This window comes from Dendropsophus ebraccatus, chromosome 1, assembly GCF_027789765.1.
Source record: "Dendropsophus ebraccatus isolate aDenEbr1 chromosome 1, aDenEbr1.pat, whole genome shotgun sequence".
NCBI classification, from domain to species: Eukaryota; Metazoa; Chordata; class Amphibia; order Anura; family Hylidae; genus Dendropsophus; species Dendropsophus ebraccatus.
This window is the reverse complement of record NC_091454.1, coordinates 148038943-148055613: the sequence shown is the minus strand read 5'-3', so window position 1 is coordinate 148055613 and position 16671 is coordinate 148038943. Positions and strand designations below refer to the sequence as shown.

Here is a 16671-nt window from a genome sequence, read left to right as displayed (position 1 = left end):
GTTATCTGACCTTCCACCTGACCTCTGACTATCCGATGGTTCCCTGACTTTCTACCGCGTTGCCCATTTGGTTTGGACTTTGGCTTGTCGACTTTCCCTTTGTGTTTTTTCATCTGTCTTGTTTTGTGTAACACCTATACTAGTGCAGGGACCGCCTTTGTGGTTGTCCGCGGCTACCTAGGGCTGTTTGAGGCAAGTAGGTAGGGACAGTGGGTGGGCTCAGCATCAGGGCTCACTGTCATGTCTTATCCCTACCTCCCCTGTCCTGACACTCTGCTGGCAACTAATCTTCCTCCTCCCGCCTCCCCCCTCCCCTCTGCATAGGTTACACAGGGCACGTCTGATGTAAAAGAGTCGTGATTTCCTGATAATGAGCAGTGAATGAGAGAGAGGAGGGAGGGAGGGGGGACCAGGGAAAAGTCTTTTTGAATGCAGATAATGCATTTTTGCCTAATAAACGCAATTACAAAGTTTCTTAAAATCGCCAGTACTATTGATTTCAACAAAAAAACAAAACAAAACGACAGTGACACTTTAAACCCATCAAATCTGCTGCAGATCCTTTAGGTATGAATGAACATAATGATCCATTCCAATCCCGTGACACTGCCATCTGAATGCACCCAATCCCAGCAGCTCATCAATTCTTTGGATGTGTCAACACTCCAAGAAGTGTCTGCTATAGCCAGTTACTGGCTCAGTGGACATTTCCAGCATTGTCAAAACATCAAAGGAAGCAGCGAGTGATGGGGACTGGGTGCCGTCAAATGGCAGTCCTGGGGGATCAGGGTAGGTGAGAATGCTGTAAATAGCTTGTCCCAAATTTGACATATATGAAAGCCTAAATTGTTTAATCTTGTTTTTTTCCCCTTAGTTTAAAGATATATTTGGTCAGCAGCTGGTAGAACCAGTAGTAACAAGTTTCTCGTAAGTAGCTGTTTTTAGAATATTTGTGATTATTTATTTACTCTATGTTCTGTAAGGCTATGTTCACACAGAGCAAAACTGGCGGAATTCCATGGCAGAATCCAGCCAGAGCAGGCTGGAAGCCGGGGGGCGGGGGTTGTGGCAAGGTAGGGAGGAGGCCTGGTCTTCTTCTGCCCTGTAGCAGGTGCATGTCCCGCTGGGTCTCCCTAATGGTGCGTTTACACACAGAGATTTATCTGACAGATTTTTGAAGCCAAAGCCAGGAACAGATTATAAACAGGGAACAGGTCATAAGACTGAGATTTCTTCTCTTTTGAAATCTACTCCTGGCTTCCAAAATCTGTTAGATAAATCTGTCTGTGTAAACGCACCCTAATGGTCCAAGTAGACAAAGAGATTTTTAACGATTAACGACTAACGATAAACAATCGCAAACAAGATTCTTTATCGTTAACCTGAAATTGTTAACTATATTACACAGAACAATAGTCATTTGTTACAATCATAGCTACGATTGTTTACTCCATCTCATCCCAGCAAAAGAATGAACGATGTGCAACTACACTGAACAATTAGTAAACAAATGTGGAACTACAGCGAACAAATGTGGAATTACATCGAACAGTTAGCGACTGCAATTACACAGGACGATTATCTTTTAAATTTGAATGATGTAACGATTTTCGGCACAATAATTGTCCCATGTAATAGGGTGCTAAGAGGCGTGTACCTCTTAGTAAATCTGGTGGGTGAATAGGGAAAGAGCCTATTTTAAGACTGGCATATGAGAATGCTGGACTTCTCATATGCTGGACATCTTAAATGCCCCCCAGAATGCTCTGAAGGCATTCTGCACAGAAACAGTACATGTGGCAGAAGTTTATACCATTTGTATGCTCATGTGGTTTCTATGCTTGCTATTACAATTGTCTTATTATTGAGATAATCACTTATACCTTCATTTCATTTGTTTAATCCACAGTTTTGCTTCCCTGACTGTCATCGTCTCAATTGACCTTTATTTTCAAACTAATTCAACAAACCAGTCAGCTGTAATTCAGCAGATGATAACTAATGAAGGGACATTCAGAAACAGGAGCCTCATTCTAGATCTCTTAGTACTGGATCCTAAAGGTAATACAAGGAAAAATACCAACAATCATCAAGCAGAAAAATATCTCTTACTGTATATGTTATAGACAATATGAAGGTTTAAAATTATTATTACAGTTGTAATAATAATCCCTATTTCCAAAAATATCATTTTAGAGTATAACCTGTTAATTAAGTTTAAAGTGTCACTAAATCAACTAGGGATGTGATATAAAGCATGTTTGGAATTAACATTAATGATTATTTTTTTTATTTAACATGCTGTAACAAAGCTGTACTTACTTGTATCCAGGTCCAATCTCCTGAAGGTAGCATTTTAGTCTTGTGCTGGTTCAAAAAGACTAAACACAGGAAGTCTGGCCTCTAAAGAGAGTCACGGCTCCATGACTGGGACTTCCTGTGTTTAGGTTTTTTGTTTTGTTTTTTTGAAGCAGCACAAGACTAAAAAGCTGCCTTCATGAGACTGGACCTGGATAGAAGTAAGTATAGCTTTGTTTTAAGGTGGATTCACACATAATGTGTCGCAACGGCTTTTACGCTGATTTCAACAAAATTCTGTGGCATTTTTTTCCCACTGCTGATTTAAATGAGAATGTGAGAATATTGATATTAACTACTTAGCTCACGACACCATGCTTACCTGTCCGCATTTTAACGGCATACTCCCCCATGCTTCTCTGGGTCCCCACACTGACAGCCTGCTCAGCTAATGACTGTCCTATTCCGCCACACCAAATATAGCACTCAGCTCTTTCTGTTGGCTCCATAGAGAATGAGAGCCACAGGTCACATGACGTGCCTCCAGCTGTATTAAAAACAAAGAAGCTGGGGGCCAATCAGTAGATTGTTGCGGGGTAAGGAGGTAAGGACCCCCTGCAATCTCTAACTTGTCCCCTATTCTGTAACAAGTTAGTTTTATATTGGAAAACCCCTTTACAGTCTATGTAAAAATGTCTGTCTGTGTACACATTATAAAAACAAAACAAGACTTTTTTTTTTTACAATTTGTGCACAGATGGATATTAGTGATGAGTGAACCGGTGCAAATTAAGGTTTGACCAAGCTTGAAAAAAAAAGTTCTATGAAATGGACCCAAATCCTATTTAAATCAAAGGAAACCCAAATTTTGGAGCACAAAATGGCCGTAAAATGGCTGGAGGAAGGTATAAAGGGAAGCAAAATGTGGGCTAACAACAGGGAAATTGCCCTGCAAAAATAGGGTATGAAAAATACTGTGCACTGGAATAGACAAATCCTGGGGACTGAAGAAGTTCACTAACTGCCATTTTCATGGCATTAGCCGCATTGAGTGCTGGGGCTAATAATCCAAATTTTTAAGGAGTTAGGTAGTGTGTGTTTTGCCCATTAAATCCCTGACTCACTGACTGTTGAGATACAGTAGCTAAGTGAGTGCTGGGGCTAATAATCCCAGTATTCCTTTCCTATGGATGTTATGCTTTATTGTGTGATCCAATGACATTGAACACCATTCATGGAGGAAACATTTTCTCAACTTTTATTTTACCACAGCAAATATTGGTAAATATTGTGTTTGCTTTATGATTATTTTCTTTAGAACTAATACAATATTTGGTTTAGTTCATTAATTAAAATGCTGAACAAATTTAACAAAGCATAATTACATAATATTAAAGTATAGACACACATAACATAGTAATCAATTTACATTGACAAATCATGTAAATCAAATGGATTCCAATGTGTCTTAAAGTGACTGTACCACTAGGCCCAGGCTGAAGCACTGGAGGTGGGCCGATCCACCCTTAGTGGTAGGAAACCCTAGCCCCTCTATGATAGGGTTCCATTGATTCTAATGGAGTCATGTCATGGAGGGGCTGGGGTTTCTTCCCACTGGGGGTGGGTCGGCCCACCTCCAGTGCTTCAGTCTGGGCCTGGTGGTACAGTCACTTTAAGGGCCCCTACACTTTATACTAAAGTTTGGCTAAACCCACCAGTATAAGGTGTATTGAAGCCTTTAAGTCTTCACTAACAAATGATGTTGGTGGAGATAGAGGTTAAGCATGATGGGTTTTCACTGCCTAAACACTTAGTTTTCTGAGAAATAAGCCACCACCAGAGGTGCTTGACGGTGGCTTAACTCTCCCCACGGGCGACACAGGAGCATTTGGCTATGGCAAATGTTCATGTATATGGAGGACTAACTGTCAGACAAATGATCAACAGCCAACAGTTATTGAAGGTGTAAAGGCGCCATAAGGCAGAGACATAAGGCCCTTATACACCGGCCGATTATCGCTGATGACCATTCTGCTACTTAGGTTTTTTGTGCGGCCATGAAATTTATTGTTATGAGCCTCACATCCCTCTGTGTATTCCAGAGATGCTCGTCCAATAACAATGAATGTTAAAGGGGTTATCTAGCACTACAAAAACATGGCCACTTTATTCCAGAAACAGCCCCACTCTTGTCTCCAAATTGGGCAGGGTTTTGCTGCTCAGTTCCATTGAAGTGAATGGAGCTTAATTGCAAACTGCACCTGAACTGGAGACAAGAGTCGTGTTGTCTCTGAAAGAAAGTGGCCATGTTTTTGTAGCACTGGATAACCCATTTAATGGTCACACAAACGATACAACAGTGTTGTGTAAAGGCATGCAAAGGAATGTTGATTTTGCTGATTGGTACTCATTTGTGGCCTAAAATGGCTGTGCATCAGGCCCTCCAAAAATGGCTGTGCATCAGGACAATAGGGAATCAACCACAGACAATAACCAAAATGGTTGGGGAGCAGGGCATAAGGGAAGAAAGTGCTGGAGCAATAGAGATTATGAAACAAAAAAAAATGTCAGGTGTGCCAATAGAAACCAATCACAGCCCAGCTTAGCTATATTAAGGGGGGTTAAGGGTAGATCTAACCCTAAGTAGCAGTTTCTAAATATGTTGGAATATGTGGTTAAGCTCAGTTAGCCCCTTTTTGGAGTCCACAAATTTGGTTTCCTGTAACCTGAGAAAATAACTGGTTAAGAGCATGCCAAAAGGGGGGCATTAGGGGATACATCTATATAACATTGCTAGTGTCCCGGAGAACATTGTTTTGTTTTTTGGGTGTCCTATTAATTAAAAGTGAATGTCTTCTACTGTCAAGAATTCTATAATGTCGCTGAGCTTTGTGTGTGCTAATTTTGCAGTGGGTGTTCAAGTGACATTCACACTCATACAGGACTACAATTCAAATCTATCCGATGCTTCCTCACCTGATTTCATTGCACTGCAAAGTAAAGTCTTGAGCTTGGTATGTACAAAATGCTTAAAGAGAACCCACCACCATGAGTTCATGCTATAGAGCAGAAGGAGATGAGCAGATTGGTACATAGCTTGGGAAAAGATTCAGTATATCTTGTAATTTACTGATTAAAACCTTAGGCCATGTTCCCACGTAGTAAGACACCGGCTGTTCTGTGACCCGGCCGGATGATCTTTACTGCTGCTGAATTTGGATGCGGGCGCACCGTGGGGCTGGAGCCGCACGCACCATTGTGTGCACTGACATGGTTTCCTACGGCCGCTATTCAATGAATATCAGCCACAGAAAACTGACATGTCAGGTTTTTGTGGCGCTGCTAGGGATCCTGGCCGGAGTGTATACACTCTGGCAGGGATTCCATAGAGGGCCGCACTAAGTAAGTTAAGTAGTAATCACAGCCGCTGTTGCAAATCAGCAACAACAGCCATGATTAATATGTAACTTACGTAGTGTGAACATAGCCTTATACTGAATCTTTCCCCACAAAGATGTCCCTGCAGTTGCTATAAATGTTGTTTTTTTTCATTAGTTTTGTACATGAATGATCAGCTTTATGTAGTTTATAGATTTCCTTACTACTAATATTCAACATAACTCACCTGTATTCTTAAAGCAACATACTGAAAATGTATTTTTCTTCCTTTAGATAAAAAACACACTGCATTCTGTATGCACAAGTAAATGCACATTCACAAAAAATATCCATTGGCATTAAACAGTATAAAGACTAATGCGTTAATAACATCTGCTTATACTGTACATCATCTCCACTGTTGTTTTTTTCTTTCAGCTAACACCAGCACTAAAGGATTACTACAGCAATGGTTTACAAGATCCACCAGCACTGTCCTTCAAGTATGACCTTCTGGCATTAAAGATAGCCGTACAGAATATTAATGATCAGACTCAAAATTGTATTTCATATTGTAATTGTATTTGGAGGGAAATGAAGAACTTAATATCAACATTGCTAGTGCTTCTGCCACTTGTCTCCCCTGTGAAATTCCTCCAAACATTGTGTTTCTTGTAATACTCAAACATAGATGTGAATGTTAGTAGATCTACAATGGTGTGTGTTAGAAAACATTATAGAAAGTCTTCCTCTACTTAGTAGGTTCTTAGTTTTACGTGTGCTATTTTAGATGGGGGGGGGGGGGTTACCGTACGGTCTGTCAAATCTGCAGGATTTTTTCAGCCTGCTCTGCGTGGTCCTGAAGGTATAGGTACCCTTTAAGTATGAATGTGTTGTACTTACATTCTTTGTTATTTCTCCCTCTTTTAGGAATGTTGATGGATCAGCAGCTATGGTTATTCAGTATAAGCTGAATTATACAATGAATGTGGACAGTTCTTCAGTGCTGAATTCTCTTCTGAAAAATACTGGTCTGACCAACATCACGCGCATAGCAAGTTGGTCAGTTAATGGTAAGTCAGTTAATAGTAAATGATCAAATGAGTTGCATGCAGTGACCAGCATGTCGACAAAATCATCACACATGCAGTGACCTCTGGCTTCACAATTATACTACACGTTCATTATGGTCTCACTGTGTGTTGGTATCCAAAGAAACCTGAAATTTTGGATTAACAGAGGAATCCGCCCGTGATCCGGCAGTGGGCGTCATGACAGGTACACTGACAGGCTGCATAAAAAAATCAAGACGCTCCACTCTAAAGCATCTGACCAGTCTACATAACATGCGTTAGAGGCCTCACTGTAGCTGCAACCCTTGTTCAAATTCCAGGCCATTCATACTAACTCACTTCAATGAGAAAGTGACTAAAAATAATATAAAGAGTAAGGGTATTTTTGAGTAAAGAACGGGCGCTGATTGTAATGTACTGTACTGTACTGGCGGGATTGCACTGAAGTTAATGCAATGCTGTCCGTTGTATGCACACATGCACACCCATTTTTTAACAGTCATTAAAATAATGTTCATGCCTATATTATGTTTGGTGGACAGCGTCTGGAAATTACAGCTGCTCACACACTTTAAAGTCATCTAGCTGACGCACTTTACATTAAAAAGAATAGCTAATTGATTTGCAGGCACACCCGATGGTGTCGTAAGTCAATTGTAAAAAAAAAGAATGTTCCTGTGGCCGATACAGAGGTATTGGCTGCAAGACGATGCTGAATGCAGCCCGGTGGCCGGCAGTTTAACATAGTGTGAACATAGCCAAACAAAATATAAGTTACCACAATTCCTTAACCTAAAAACACCTCAAAAACTGTGAAGGCCTATGTAACATAGTCTTTTAGTATATTGGGCAATTTACTAACTTTTTTTGTTGTTTTTCTAGGCATTAAACCATTTGTTGATGTATTTATAATAAAGCCAAGATTTACCAATCAAGTTTACACTTCAGACTTAAAGGACAGAAACAGTAAAACGTTCAGGGATTTGGAGAGCAATATTACACAAGGGGTAAGATAACAGATTGTTTATTAGGTGTTATATATTTAGGCCCCATGCACAGGACAACATACACTCAGTATATGTATACTATGGACATTGCTGTATTTTCTGTATGCTATAGACTTTGCTGCAGTTTTAGACATGGAATTAAGGTTAATCTATGTTCTGGCCATCCACTGCAGATTATTAGAACAGCTGAGTCAAACTGGTCAGAGGTTTTAAACGGTTTTCCAGGCTTAAAGTATTTAATCACGAATCGGGATTACACCATAAGCATAATAAATTAGAAATTCAAGTACTATAGTGGAGTTTATTACATTGTTTCATATGGGAAATTAATAACACATATGATAATAATATATTTCTACTATTTTTTAATCCTAATATTCTTATTTTTTTCAGTTTACTAGTATTTTACAGAATGCCGGAATACAGAATTACAGAATAGTTGTGCTATCATTTCAGTAAGTACCTGCAAGTATGATCTATCGATACTTTGGTTTAAAAACATATTGGCTTGGTTTGCTGTCATATATTGCTACCGTGCCATGTTGTTCCTACCTATGGAGCAGCCAATCACCAGTAGGGCACATTCATACAAGCAAGTTGTTGATTTTTTTTTTCCAGATTTGGTTATTGGGGCCCTTAATGTTTTTGATATCTTATTAAAAAGTTTTATGCACCAGTAGAAAAATGTTATTCCATTGCCAATGGAGGTCTAGCCTCTACCACATTGTACATATTGAAACACTATGATGGACTTTAGATTATCCTCATATGTCTAACCCAGTGCTGAAATAGAACTACTACTTAAAAAACTATTGGGGATGCTATGGTTTTAATCCCTAATAGCGCAATCCCAATCACTGTGTGCAGTGCAGAGTGTAACAGAAAAATGAAACCATTGTTAATTGTAGATATTTTATTTTATGCAGTAGTTACTAAATCTTGCATTTTACATACAGTACCTTCAGTTTTCATGCTTTTTGAATACATCAAACAATGCCTTTCCACAGTAGATGGTAGGAACCAGCAGTTATCCAGTAGTACAATTATTACCATATTTTTCGATTTATAGGACGCGCCTTTTGATAAGACGCACCCCTGGTTTTAGGGGAGAAAAATAGAAAAAAAAATATTTTGCTCATTGTCGCAGTTTGGAGATAGCAGCAGTGTGATTGGTGCCAATCCCCCCATATAGTGCCCCACATAGTAGCCAATCCCCCATATAGGGCCCAACATAATAGCCAATCCCCCCTTATAGTGCCCACATAGTAGCCAATGCCCCCATATAGTGCCCCACATAGTAGCCAATCCCCCATATAGCGCCCCACATAGTAGTCAATGCCCCATATAGTGCCCCCCATAGTATCCAATGCCCCCATATAGTAGCCAATGCCCCCATACAGTGCCCCCATATAGTAGCCAATGCCCCCATATAGTAGCCAATGCCCCCATACAGTGCCCCCCATAGTAGCCAGTGGCCCCATATAGTAGCCAATGCCCCTATATAGCAGCCAATGCCCCCATACATTGCCCCCCATAGTAGCCAATCATCCCTGTGACCAGAAAAACAACAAACAGGCTACTTACCTGTCCGCCGGGCCCAGCAGTGGCCCCAGCAGCCGCTGCAGAACACTTCTGGGACACAGGCAGCGTCTCTGTACCCCGCTGCCTGTGCCGGAGTATGACGGGAGACCGGAGTGTCGGGAGAGGAGATTCTGGGGCCGGCGGACAGGTGAGTAGGACAACCCGCCCCCTTCATTGCCGCTTAGCCGATCAGGAGCCCAGGAAAGTGCTGCTCATTGCGATAGAAGGGGCGGGTTGGGCAGGCGGAGGGGGTCGCACAGGGAGTGAGCGGCAATACAGGGGGCGGGCGGGGCGGCTTCCATGCGGTGCTCGGCACTGCTTGGGAGCCGTCTTCGCTTTATAGGACGCATTTGGTTTTTCCTCCCACTTTGGGAGGAAAAAAAGTGTGTCTTATAAAGCGAAAAATACGGTATTTATTCCTTCAAATCCACATATTTTTGTTTTTAAACTCTTTATTTTTGTCACTTGTTTATTTAAAAAAAAACCATACAAATGCAGAGACCTCGCAACATACAAGGGCAACTGCATAATAAATACACATAATATTACATAGATTTGTAATGTTACAACACCATATGGCACTTAAACAATAAATAAAATGCCACATTATTTTAACCTTGTACAAAGTGCCAAACCACTATACAATACATTCCAAAATCCCACCCTCTCCTACCCATCCCTTTACCTACATTTACCAAACCCATCCCCTACCCACCCTTACCTACCCATCCCCTACCCACCCTTACCTATCCATCCCCTACCCACCCTTACCTATCCATCCCCTACCCACCCTACCCTCCCCCCCCCCCCCCCCCCCGAGCGACAGATGTGGGAGGAGGAAAAAAAAAAAAAAAAAGGGAGGAGAAGGAAGGGAGAGGGGGTAAACTAACCCCACTCTTTCCAGATGTTTACGCAACCCATTTTTACAACCTTTAAATCTCATATATTCATATTGTTTAATTTGCAATACTAAATTCTTCCAGGCTTCCCATGAGGGTGTTTAAACTGACATCCAACCCCTTAAAATAATTAACCTTGCACAAAATAGACCTTTAGTTATCAATGCTTTACTTTTTGTAATATCCCAAGAGCCCCCCAGTACCCCTACAACTGCAGTCATCGGCACAACTTGTTTAGTTTTACTATTAAGGGTTTCAAACACCTTCCTCTAGAATCCTTGAACTTTGCTACAAGCCCAAAGGATGTGGAAAAAGTCAGCGTCCGTCATGTTACATCTTGGACAGTCTGTTGCTTCTCTTAACCCCATCTTAAATAAAACAAGAGGTGAATAATAATTCCGATGAAGTATTCTGAATTGAGCTAATTTATGGGCTTCATGCAAAGAAACTTTATTTATATTTGAACAAATACTTTGCCAAGCCTCCTCCCCAATAGGTCCCACTTCCTGTTCCCACATTACTTTCTTTCTAGCTGTAACTCCTTTTTTGACTTCACTACCCAGCAATTTATATATCAAAGAGAGACCTTTTTTTGCCCTGTCCATACCCTGTATAATGTGAAAAATTATGTGATCCCCCACCTAAAAAAAAACTTGTGTCCAGTGAAGCCTTGAAGGCGTGCAATAATTGAAAATAAAAAAACGTATCTTTATCTTCCAAGCCAAAGCTGTCCTTGGCTTCTTGGAAACTGATCAAACTACCGTTCTGAAATAGATGGGGCACATACTTAGCCCCTCTTCCGTGCCAAAATTTCCAATTGTGAACCTTCGTGAATTCCAACAAATGGAAATTGTTCCATATTGGTGCCCATCTTAAACTTCCCATTATTTCACATCTACGTTTAGTGAAAACCCAAATTTTATCATATAGGTGACATAATAAATTATTAGTGACTGTAGAGCTCCAGTAACCTGCTTCCAGCAGCTCAAACATATCCCCATAGTTACTAGAGAAAACACTATAATAAAAAAAGGTATGTGTTTCCATGCAGCCAACTTAGTTAAATGTGCAGAAATAAAATATAACCTGAGATCGGGCATAGAAAAGCCTCCCACATTCCTGGGTCCACAGAAAGTACTATATTTCAATCTCACACGCTTCCTCCCCCCATATCAAATTACCCAACAGGATCTCTATCCTTCTGATCCAACAGTCACTTACCCATACCGGGGAGGCCCTAAACAAAAAAAGCACCTGGGGAAGGACTACCATCTTATTTATAGAGAGTCTATCTGCCATTGAGACTGGCAGCTTTTTCCACACATTAATTCTTTTACTTAGGTTTTTAATATAAGGTTTCAAATTTAACTCACAAAAATCTCTAACATTAGATCCTACCTTTATGCCTAAATATTCTAATGGTTCTGAGGGCCCCAGCAGCTTCAAACAATCTACCGGAATGGAGGGAGAGGACCCCAAACAGAGCAGCGAGGACTTATCCCAGTTAATAGCCAAACCCGAAGGGGCAATATAAGCACTCAACTTCGCCACTATTTCTGATAACTTACATTCTGGATTTTTAACTAAGAGTAGGATGTCGTCAGCATACAACAGGATCTTATTTATGTGACCTGTTGTGCCAAACCCTTCATAGTCCAACCGCGTTCTGACCCACTCCACCAAAGGTTCTATATATAATGAGAATAATAGTGGGGAGAGTGGGCAACCCTGCCAGGTCCCACGACTCAGGGCAAAAGCTTTGTATGGGTTACCATTAATTAGGAGTCGGGCTTCGGAGTCATCATACAATGTTTTTATTTTTCCTAGTAGTCCCGGACCAAAACCAAACTTTCCCAAGACCGCCCAGAGGTACCCCCACTCCACCCTGTCGAAGGCCTTAGCAGCGTCCAACGACAGGATGGAGTGGGCCCCCTCCCCACGATCCACGACAGCAGAATAAAGCTTAATGATGTCATGAACTATCCTGTTGGGCATAAACCCTCCTTGTGCATCCCCTATCAGCTGGGGAATAACCCTACGAACGGTTTAACGTCCGTATTTAGAAGTGAAATAGGGCGATAGGATTCAACCAACTTTAGATTGTTCCCTTTCTTCCCCAGCAGAATAATATTTGCCTCTCTCATAGTCTGCGGTAACATCCCCCCTTTGCAGGATTCATTGAGAACCTCGACGAGAGTGGGTAGTACTACGGCGGAGTATTTTCTGTAGATCTAAAAGGGAAGTCCATCTGGGCCCGGCGATGTATTTCCTAATGTCGCCGCTAGCCAGTGGCGGATTAAATGTACCCTGGGCCCTGGGCTGTCCACCCAACCAGGGCCCCCCCCAGTCAATCTGCCCACATTACGATCCGCTACTGCCCCCCCCACGCTGTCCCCAAAAAACACTGCCTGCCTCCCCTCCCTGCTGAACCCAATAAGCATAATGTTTGGTCCCTTGCTGCTACCCCCAGTAAGCATTGCCCACCCCACTTCCGCTGCGACCAATAAACATATTGCCAACTCACCCTGATGTTGCGCCCCCCCCCCCCCCCCCCCCCCCCCCCCCCCCCAAGGTCACAGCAGCACAGAGGATGTCAGGAGAGGAGGGGGCTAATCATATAGGAGAGCTCACAGCAGCACAGAGGATGTCAGGAGAGGAGGGTGCTAATCCTATAGGAGAAGTCCCAGCAGCACAGAGGATGTCAGGAGAGGAGGGGGCTGATCTTATAGGAGAGGATACAGCAGCACAGAGGATGTCAGAAGAGGAGGGTGCTAATCCTATAGGAGATGGTCCCCCTTTCCCCCCCTTATAGATGATCCCCCTCTTTTCCCCTTTATAGATGGTCCCCCTCTTTCCCCCCTTTATAGATGGTCCCCTCTTTCCCCCCTTTATAGATGGTCCCCCTCTTTCCCCCCTTTATAGATGGTCCCCCTCTTTCCCTCTCTATAGATGGTCCCCTCTTTCCCTCTCTATAGATGGTCCCCCTCTTTTCCCCTTTATAGATGGTCCCCCTCTTTCCCTCTCTATAGATGGTCCCCCTCTTTCCCCCTTTATAGATGGTCCCCCTCTTTTTCCCTTTATATATGGTCCCCCTCTTTTTCCCTTTATAGATGGTCCCCCTCTTTATAGATGGTCCCCCTCTTTTTTCCCCTTTATAGATGGTCCCCCTCTTTTTCCCTTTATAGATGGTCCCCCTCTTTTTCCCTTTATAGATGGTCCCCCTCTTTATAGATGGTCCCCCTCTTTTTTCCCCTTTATAGATGGTCCCCCTCTTTTTTCCCCTTTATAGATGGTCCCCTCTGCTCCCCCCCTTATAGATGGTTCCCCTCTTCTCCCCCCCTTATAGATGGTCCCCCTCTGCTCCCCCCCCCCCTTATAGATGGTCCCCCTCTGCTCCCCCCCTTATAGATGGTCCCCCTCTGCTCCCCCCCCCCCTTATAGATGGTCCCCCCTCTGCTCCCCCCCCTTATAGATGGTCCCCCTCTGCTTCCCCCCCCCTTATAGATGGTCCCCCTCTGCTTCCCCCCCCCTTATAGATGGCCCCCCTCTGCTTCCCTTCCCTTATAGATGATCCCCCTCTGCTCCCCCCCCCCTTATAGATGGCCCCCCTCTGCTTCCCTTCCCTTATAGATGGTCCCCCTCTGCTCCCCCCCCCCTTATAGATGGTCCCCCTCTGCTTCCCCCCCTTATAGATGGCCCCCCTCTGCTTCCCTTCCCTTATAGATGGTCCCCCTCTGCTCCCCCCCCTTATAGATGGTCCCCCTCTGCTCCCCCCCTTATAGATGGTCCCCCTCTGCTCCCCCCCCTTATAGATGGTCCCCCTCTTCCCCCCCCTTATAGATGGTCCCCCTCTTCCCCCCCCCCTTATAGATGGTCCCCCTCTGCTCCCCCCCTTATAGATGGTTCCCCTCTGCTCCCCCCCTTATAGATGGTTCCCCTCTGCTCCCCCCCTTATAGATGGTCCCCCTATGCTTCCCCCCCTTATAGATGGTCCCCCTCTGCTCCCCCCTTATAGATGGTCCCCCTCTGCTCCCCCCCTTATAGATGGTCCCCCTCTGCTCCCCCCCCCTTATAGATGGTCCCCCTCTGCTTCCCCCCCCCTTATAGGTGGTCCCCCTCTGCTCCCCCCCTTATAGATGGTCCCCCTCTGCTCCCCCCCCTTATAGATGGTCCCCCTCTGCTCCCCCTTATAGATGGTCCCCCTCTGCTCCCCCCCTTATAGATGGTCCCCCTCTGCTCCCCCCCTTATAGATGGTCCCCCTCTGCTTTCCCCCCCTTATAGATGGTCCCCCTCTGCTCCCCCCCCTTATAGATGGTCCCCCTCTGCTCCCCCCCTTATAGATGGTCCCCCTCTGCTCCCCCCCTTATAGATGGTCCCCCTCTGCTCCCCCCCCTTATAGATAGTCCCCCTCTGCTCCCCCCCCCTTATAGATGGTCCCCCTCTGCTCCCCCCCTTATAGATGGTCCCCCTCTGCTCCCCCCCTTATAGATGGTCCCCCTCTGCTCCCCCCTTTATAGATGGTCCCCCTCTGCTCCCCCCTTATAGATGGTCCCCCTCTGCTCCCCCCCCTTATAGATGGTCCCCCTCTGCTCCCCCCTTATAGATGGTCCCCCTCTGCTCCCCCCCCCTTATAGATGGTCCCCCTCTGCTCCCCCCCTTATAGATGGTCCCCCTCTGCTCCCCCCCTTATAGATGGTCCCCCTCTGCTCCCCCCCTTATAGATGGTCCCCCTCTGCTCCCCCCTTATAGATGGTCCCCCTCTGCTCCCCCCCCCCCGATAGATGGTCCCCCTCTGCTCCCCCCCTTATAGATGGTCCCCCTCTGCTCCCCCACCCTGATAGATGGTCCCCCTCTGCTCCCCCCCCCCCTTATAGATGGTCCCCCTCTGCTTCCCCCCCCCCTTCCACAGCAGTCAGTAAATAAAAATAAAAAACACAACTCACCTGCCATCTGTTCCCCCGTCGATCCTCTCGGCTCCTGGTCTGTCCCCGGCTGATGTGCGGCCGCCGGGGGTGTTTTGTCCTCTCCCCGGCAGCGCGCGCATCACACAGCTCACTGTGCCGCCTGGGCCCTGACTTCCGGTACAGAGCGTCTCTAACGTGCGCTCTTAATACCGGAAGTCAGGGCTTAGGTGGCACAGTGAGCTGTGTGATGCGCGCGCTGCCGGGGAGAGGACGAGACACCCCCGGCAGCCACACATCAGCCGGAAGCAGCCGGGGACTCCTGTGACCGCAAGCGAAATAATGCTTGCGGTCACAAGAGTGCAGTGGCGGGCCGGGCCGCAGCGGCGTGGGCGGATTATAATGTGGGCGGCACGGCATGGGCCCCCCCGGAGCCTCGGGCCCCGGGCGGCCGCCCAAACCGCCCACATTATAATCCGCCACTGCCGCTAGCGCCTCCTCAAGCTCTGCCAGAGTTATATCCTCATCCATCCATTCCATGTCCTCCTTCACCAATACAGGCAGATCCACCTCCGCTAACCTGCTGTTAATTTATACCCCCTTGATCTTCCGAACTATATAATTTCTGGAAAAATGTTCTGAACTTCTCTGCTATATGTAATTCATCTGTCAGCAAACGTCCATCCCTCCCAACAATTGAGGCAATTTCCTGATTATCCGCCTTGTTTTTTAACCCTTTCAGGACCAAGGCAAATTTTATGAATATGACCTGTGTCACTTTATTCATCAATAACTTGGGAATGTTTTTACCAATCCTTCTGATTCCAAGATTGTTTTTTTGTTACATATTCTACTTTAGGTTAGTGGTAAATTTGAGTTGATAGCTTTAGAATTTTTTTGTAAATAACTCCAAAATGTTGTTAAAAATGCAAAAACAGCGCATTTCTTTACATTTGAAAGTCTCTGCCAATAAGGAAAATAGTAATACTACATTCATTATTTATTAATTCACATCTATAACATGTCTACTTTATTTTAAAAGCATTTGGTGAACATGCTTTTACTTATTTGGGATGTTAGAGGCCGTAAATGTTTAGTAGCAATTTTCAAAATGTTCGTGAAAATTTCAAACTCAGAAATTCTTTAGGCACCAGTTCAGTTTTGGAGTATATTTTAGAGGCCGGTATACTAAAAACCCCCACAATTCAACCCATTTTGAAATCTTCACTCTTTCAAGTATTTAAATTTATATTCATTCAGTTATTTAACCCTTTGGGCATTTCAAAGGAATAACTGCAAAGAAAGAGTGAAAAGTTAAAATTTGCATTTTCTTTCCAGAGATTCCAATGTAATCCTATGTGTTTTTTACAACACCAATTACCGTTACTGATCCACCAATGCCGGCAATTGCCGATTCTGGACCCCCTTAGGGGGTCCAGTGGCAGTTACACAAAACTGTCAGCTATCAGCTGAAAGTTTAGTTGCAGCTCCCGGTCACTGTTTGTGTAAACAGTGAGCATCTGAAGCAGGTCA

General features: G+C 44.3%; 1 protein-coding gene across 1 annotated transcript in view; it reads left to right on the top strand.

Annotated features, from left to right (window-relative positions):
• The window catches only part of LOC138783443 (uncharacterized), a 100509-nt gene that overhangs the window by 62760 nt on the left and 21078 nt on the right, over nt 1-16671 (top strand). The window contains exons 11-17 of the mRNA XM_069958147.1: nt 875-927; nt 1910-2061; nt 5209-5312; nt 6115-6179; nt 6607-6749; nt 7632-7756; nt 8150-8211. Coding sequence (XP_069814248.1) covers nt 875-927; nt 1910-2061; nt 5209-5312; nt 6115-6179; nt 6607-6749; nt 7632-7756; nt 8150-8211 — 704 coding nt within the window. The remainder of the gene's footprint in view (nt 1-874; nt 928-1909; nt 2062-5208; nt 5313-6114; nt 6180-6606; nt 6750-7631; nt 7757-8149; nt 8212-16671) is intronic.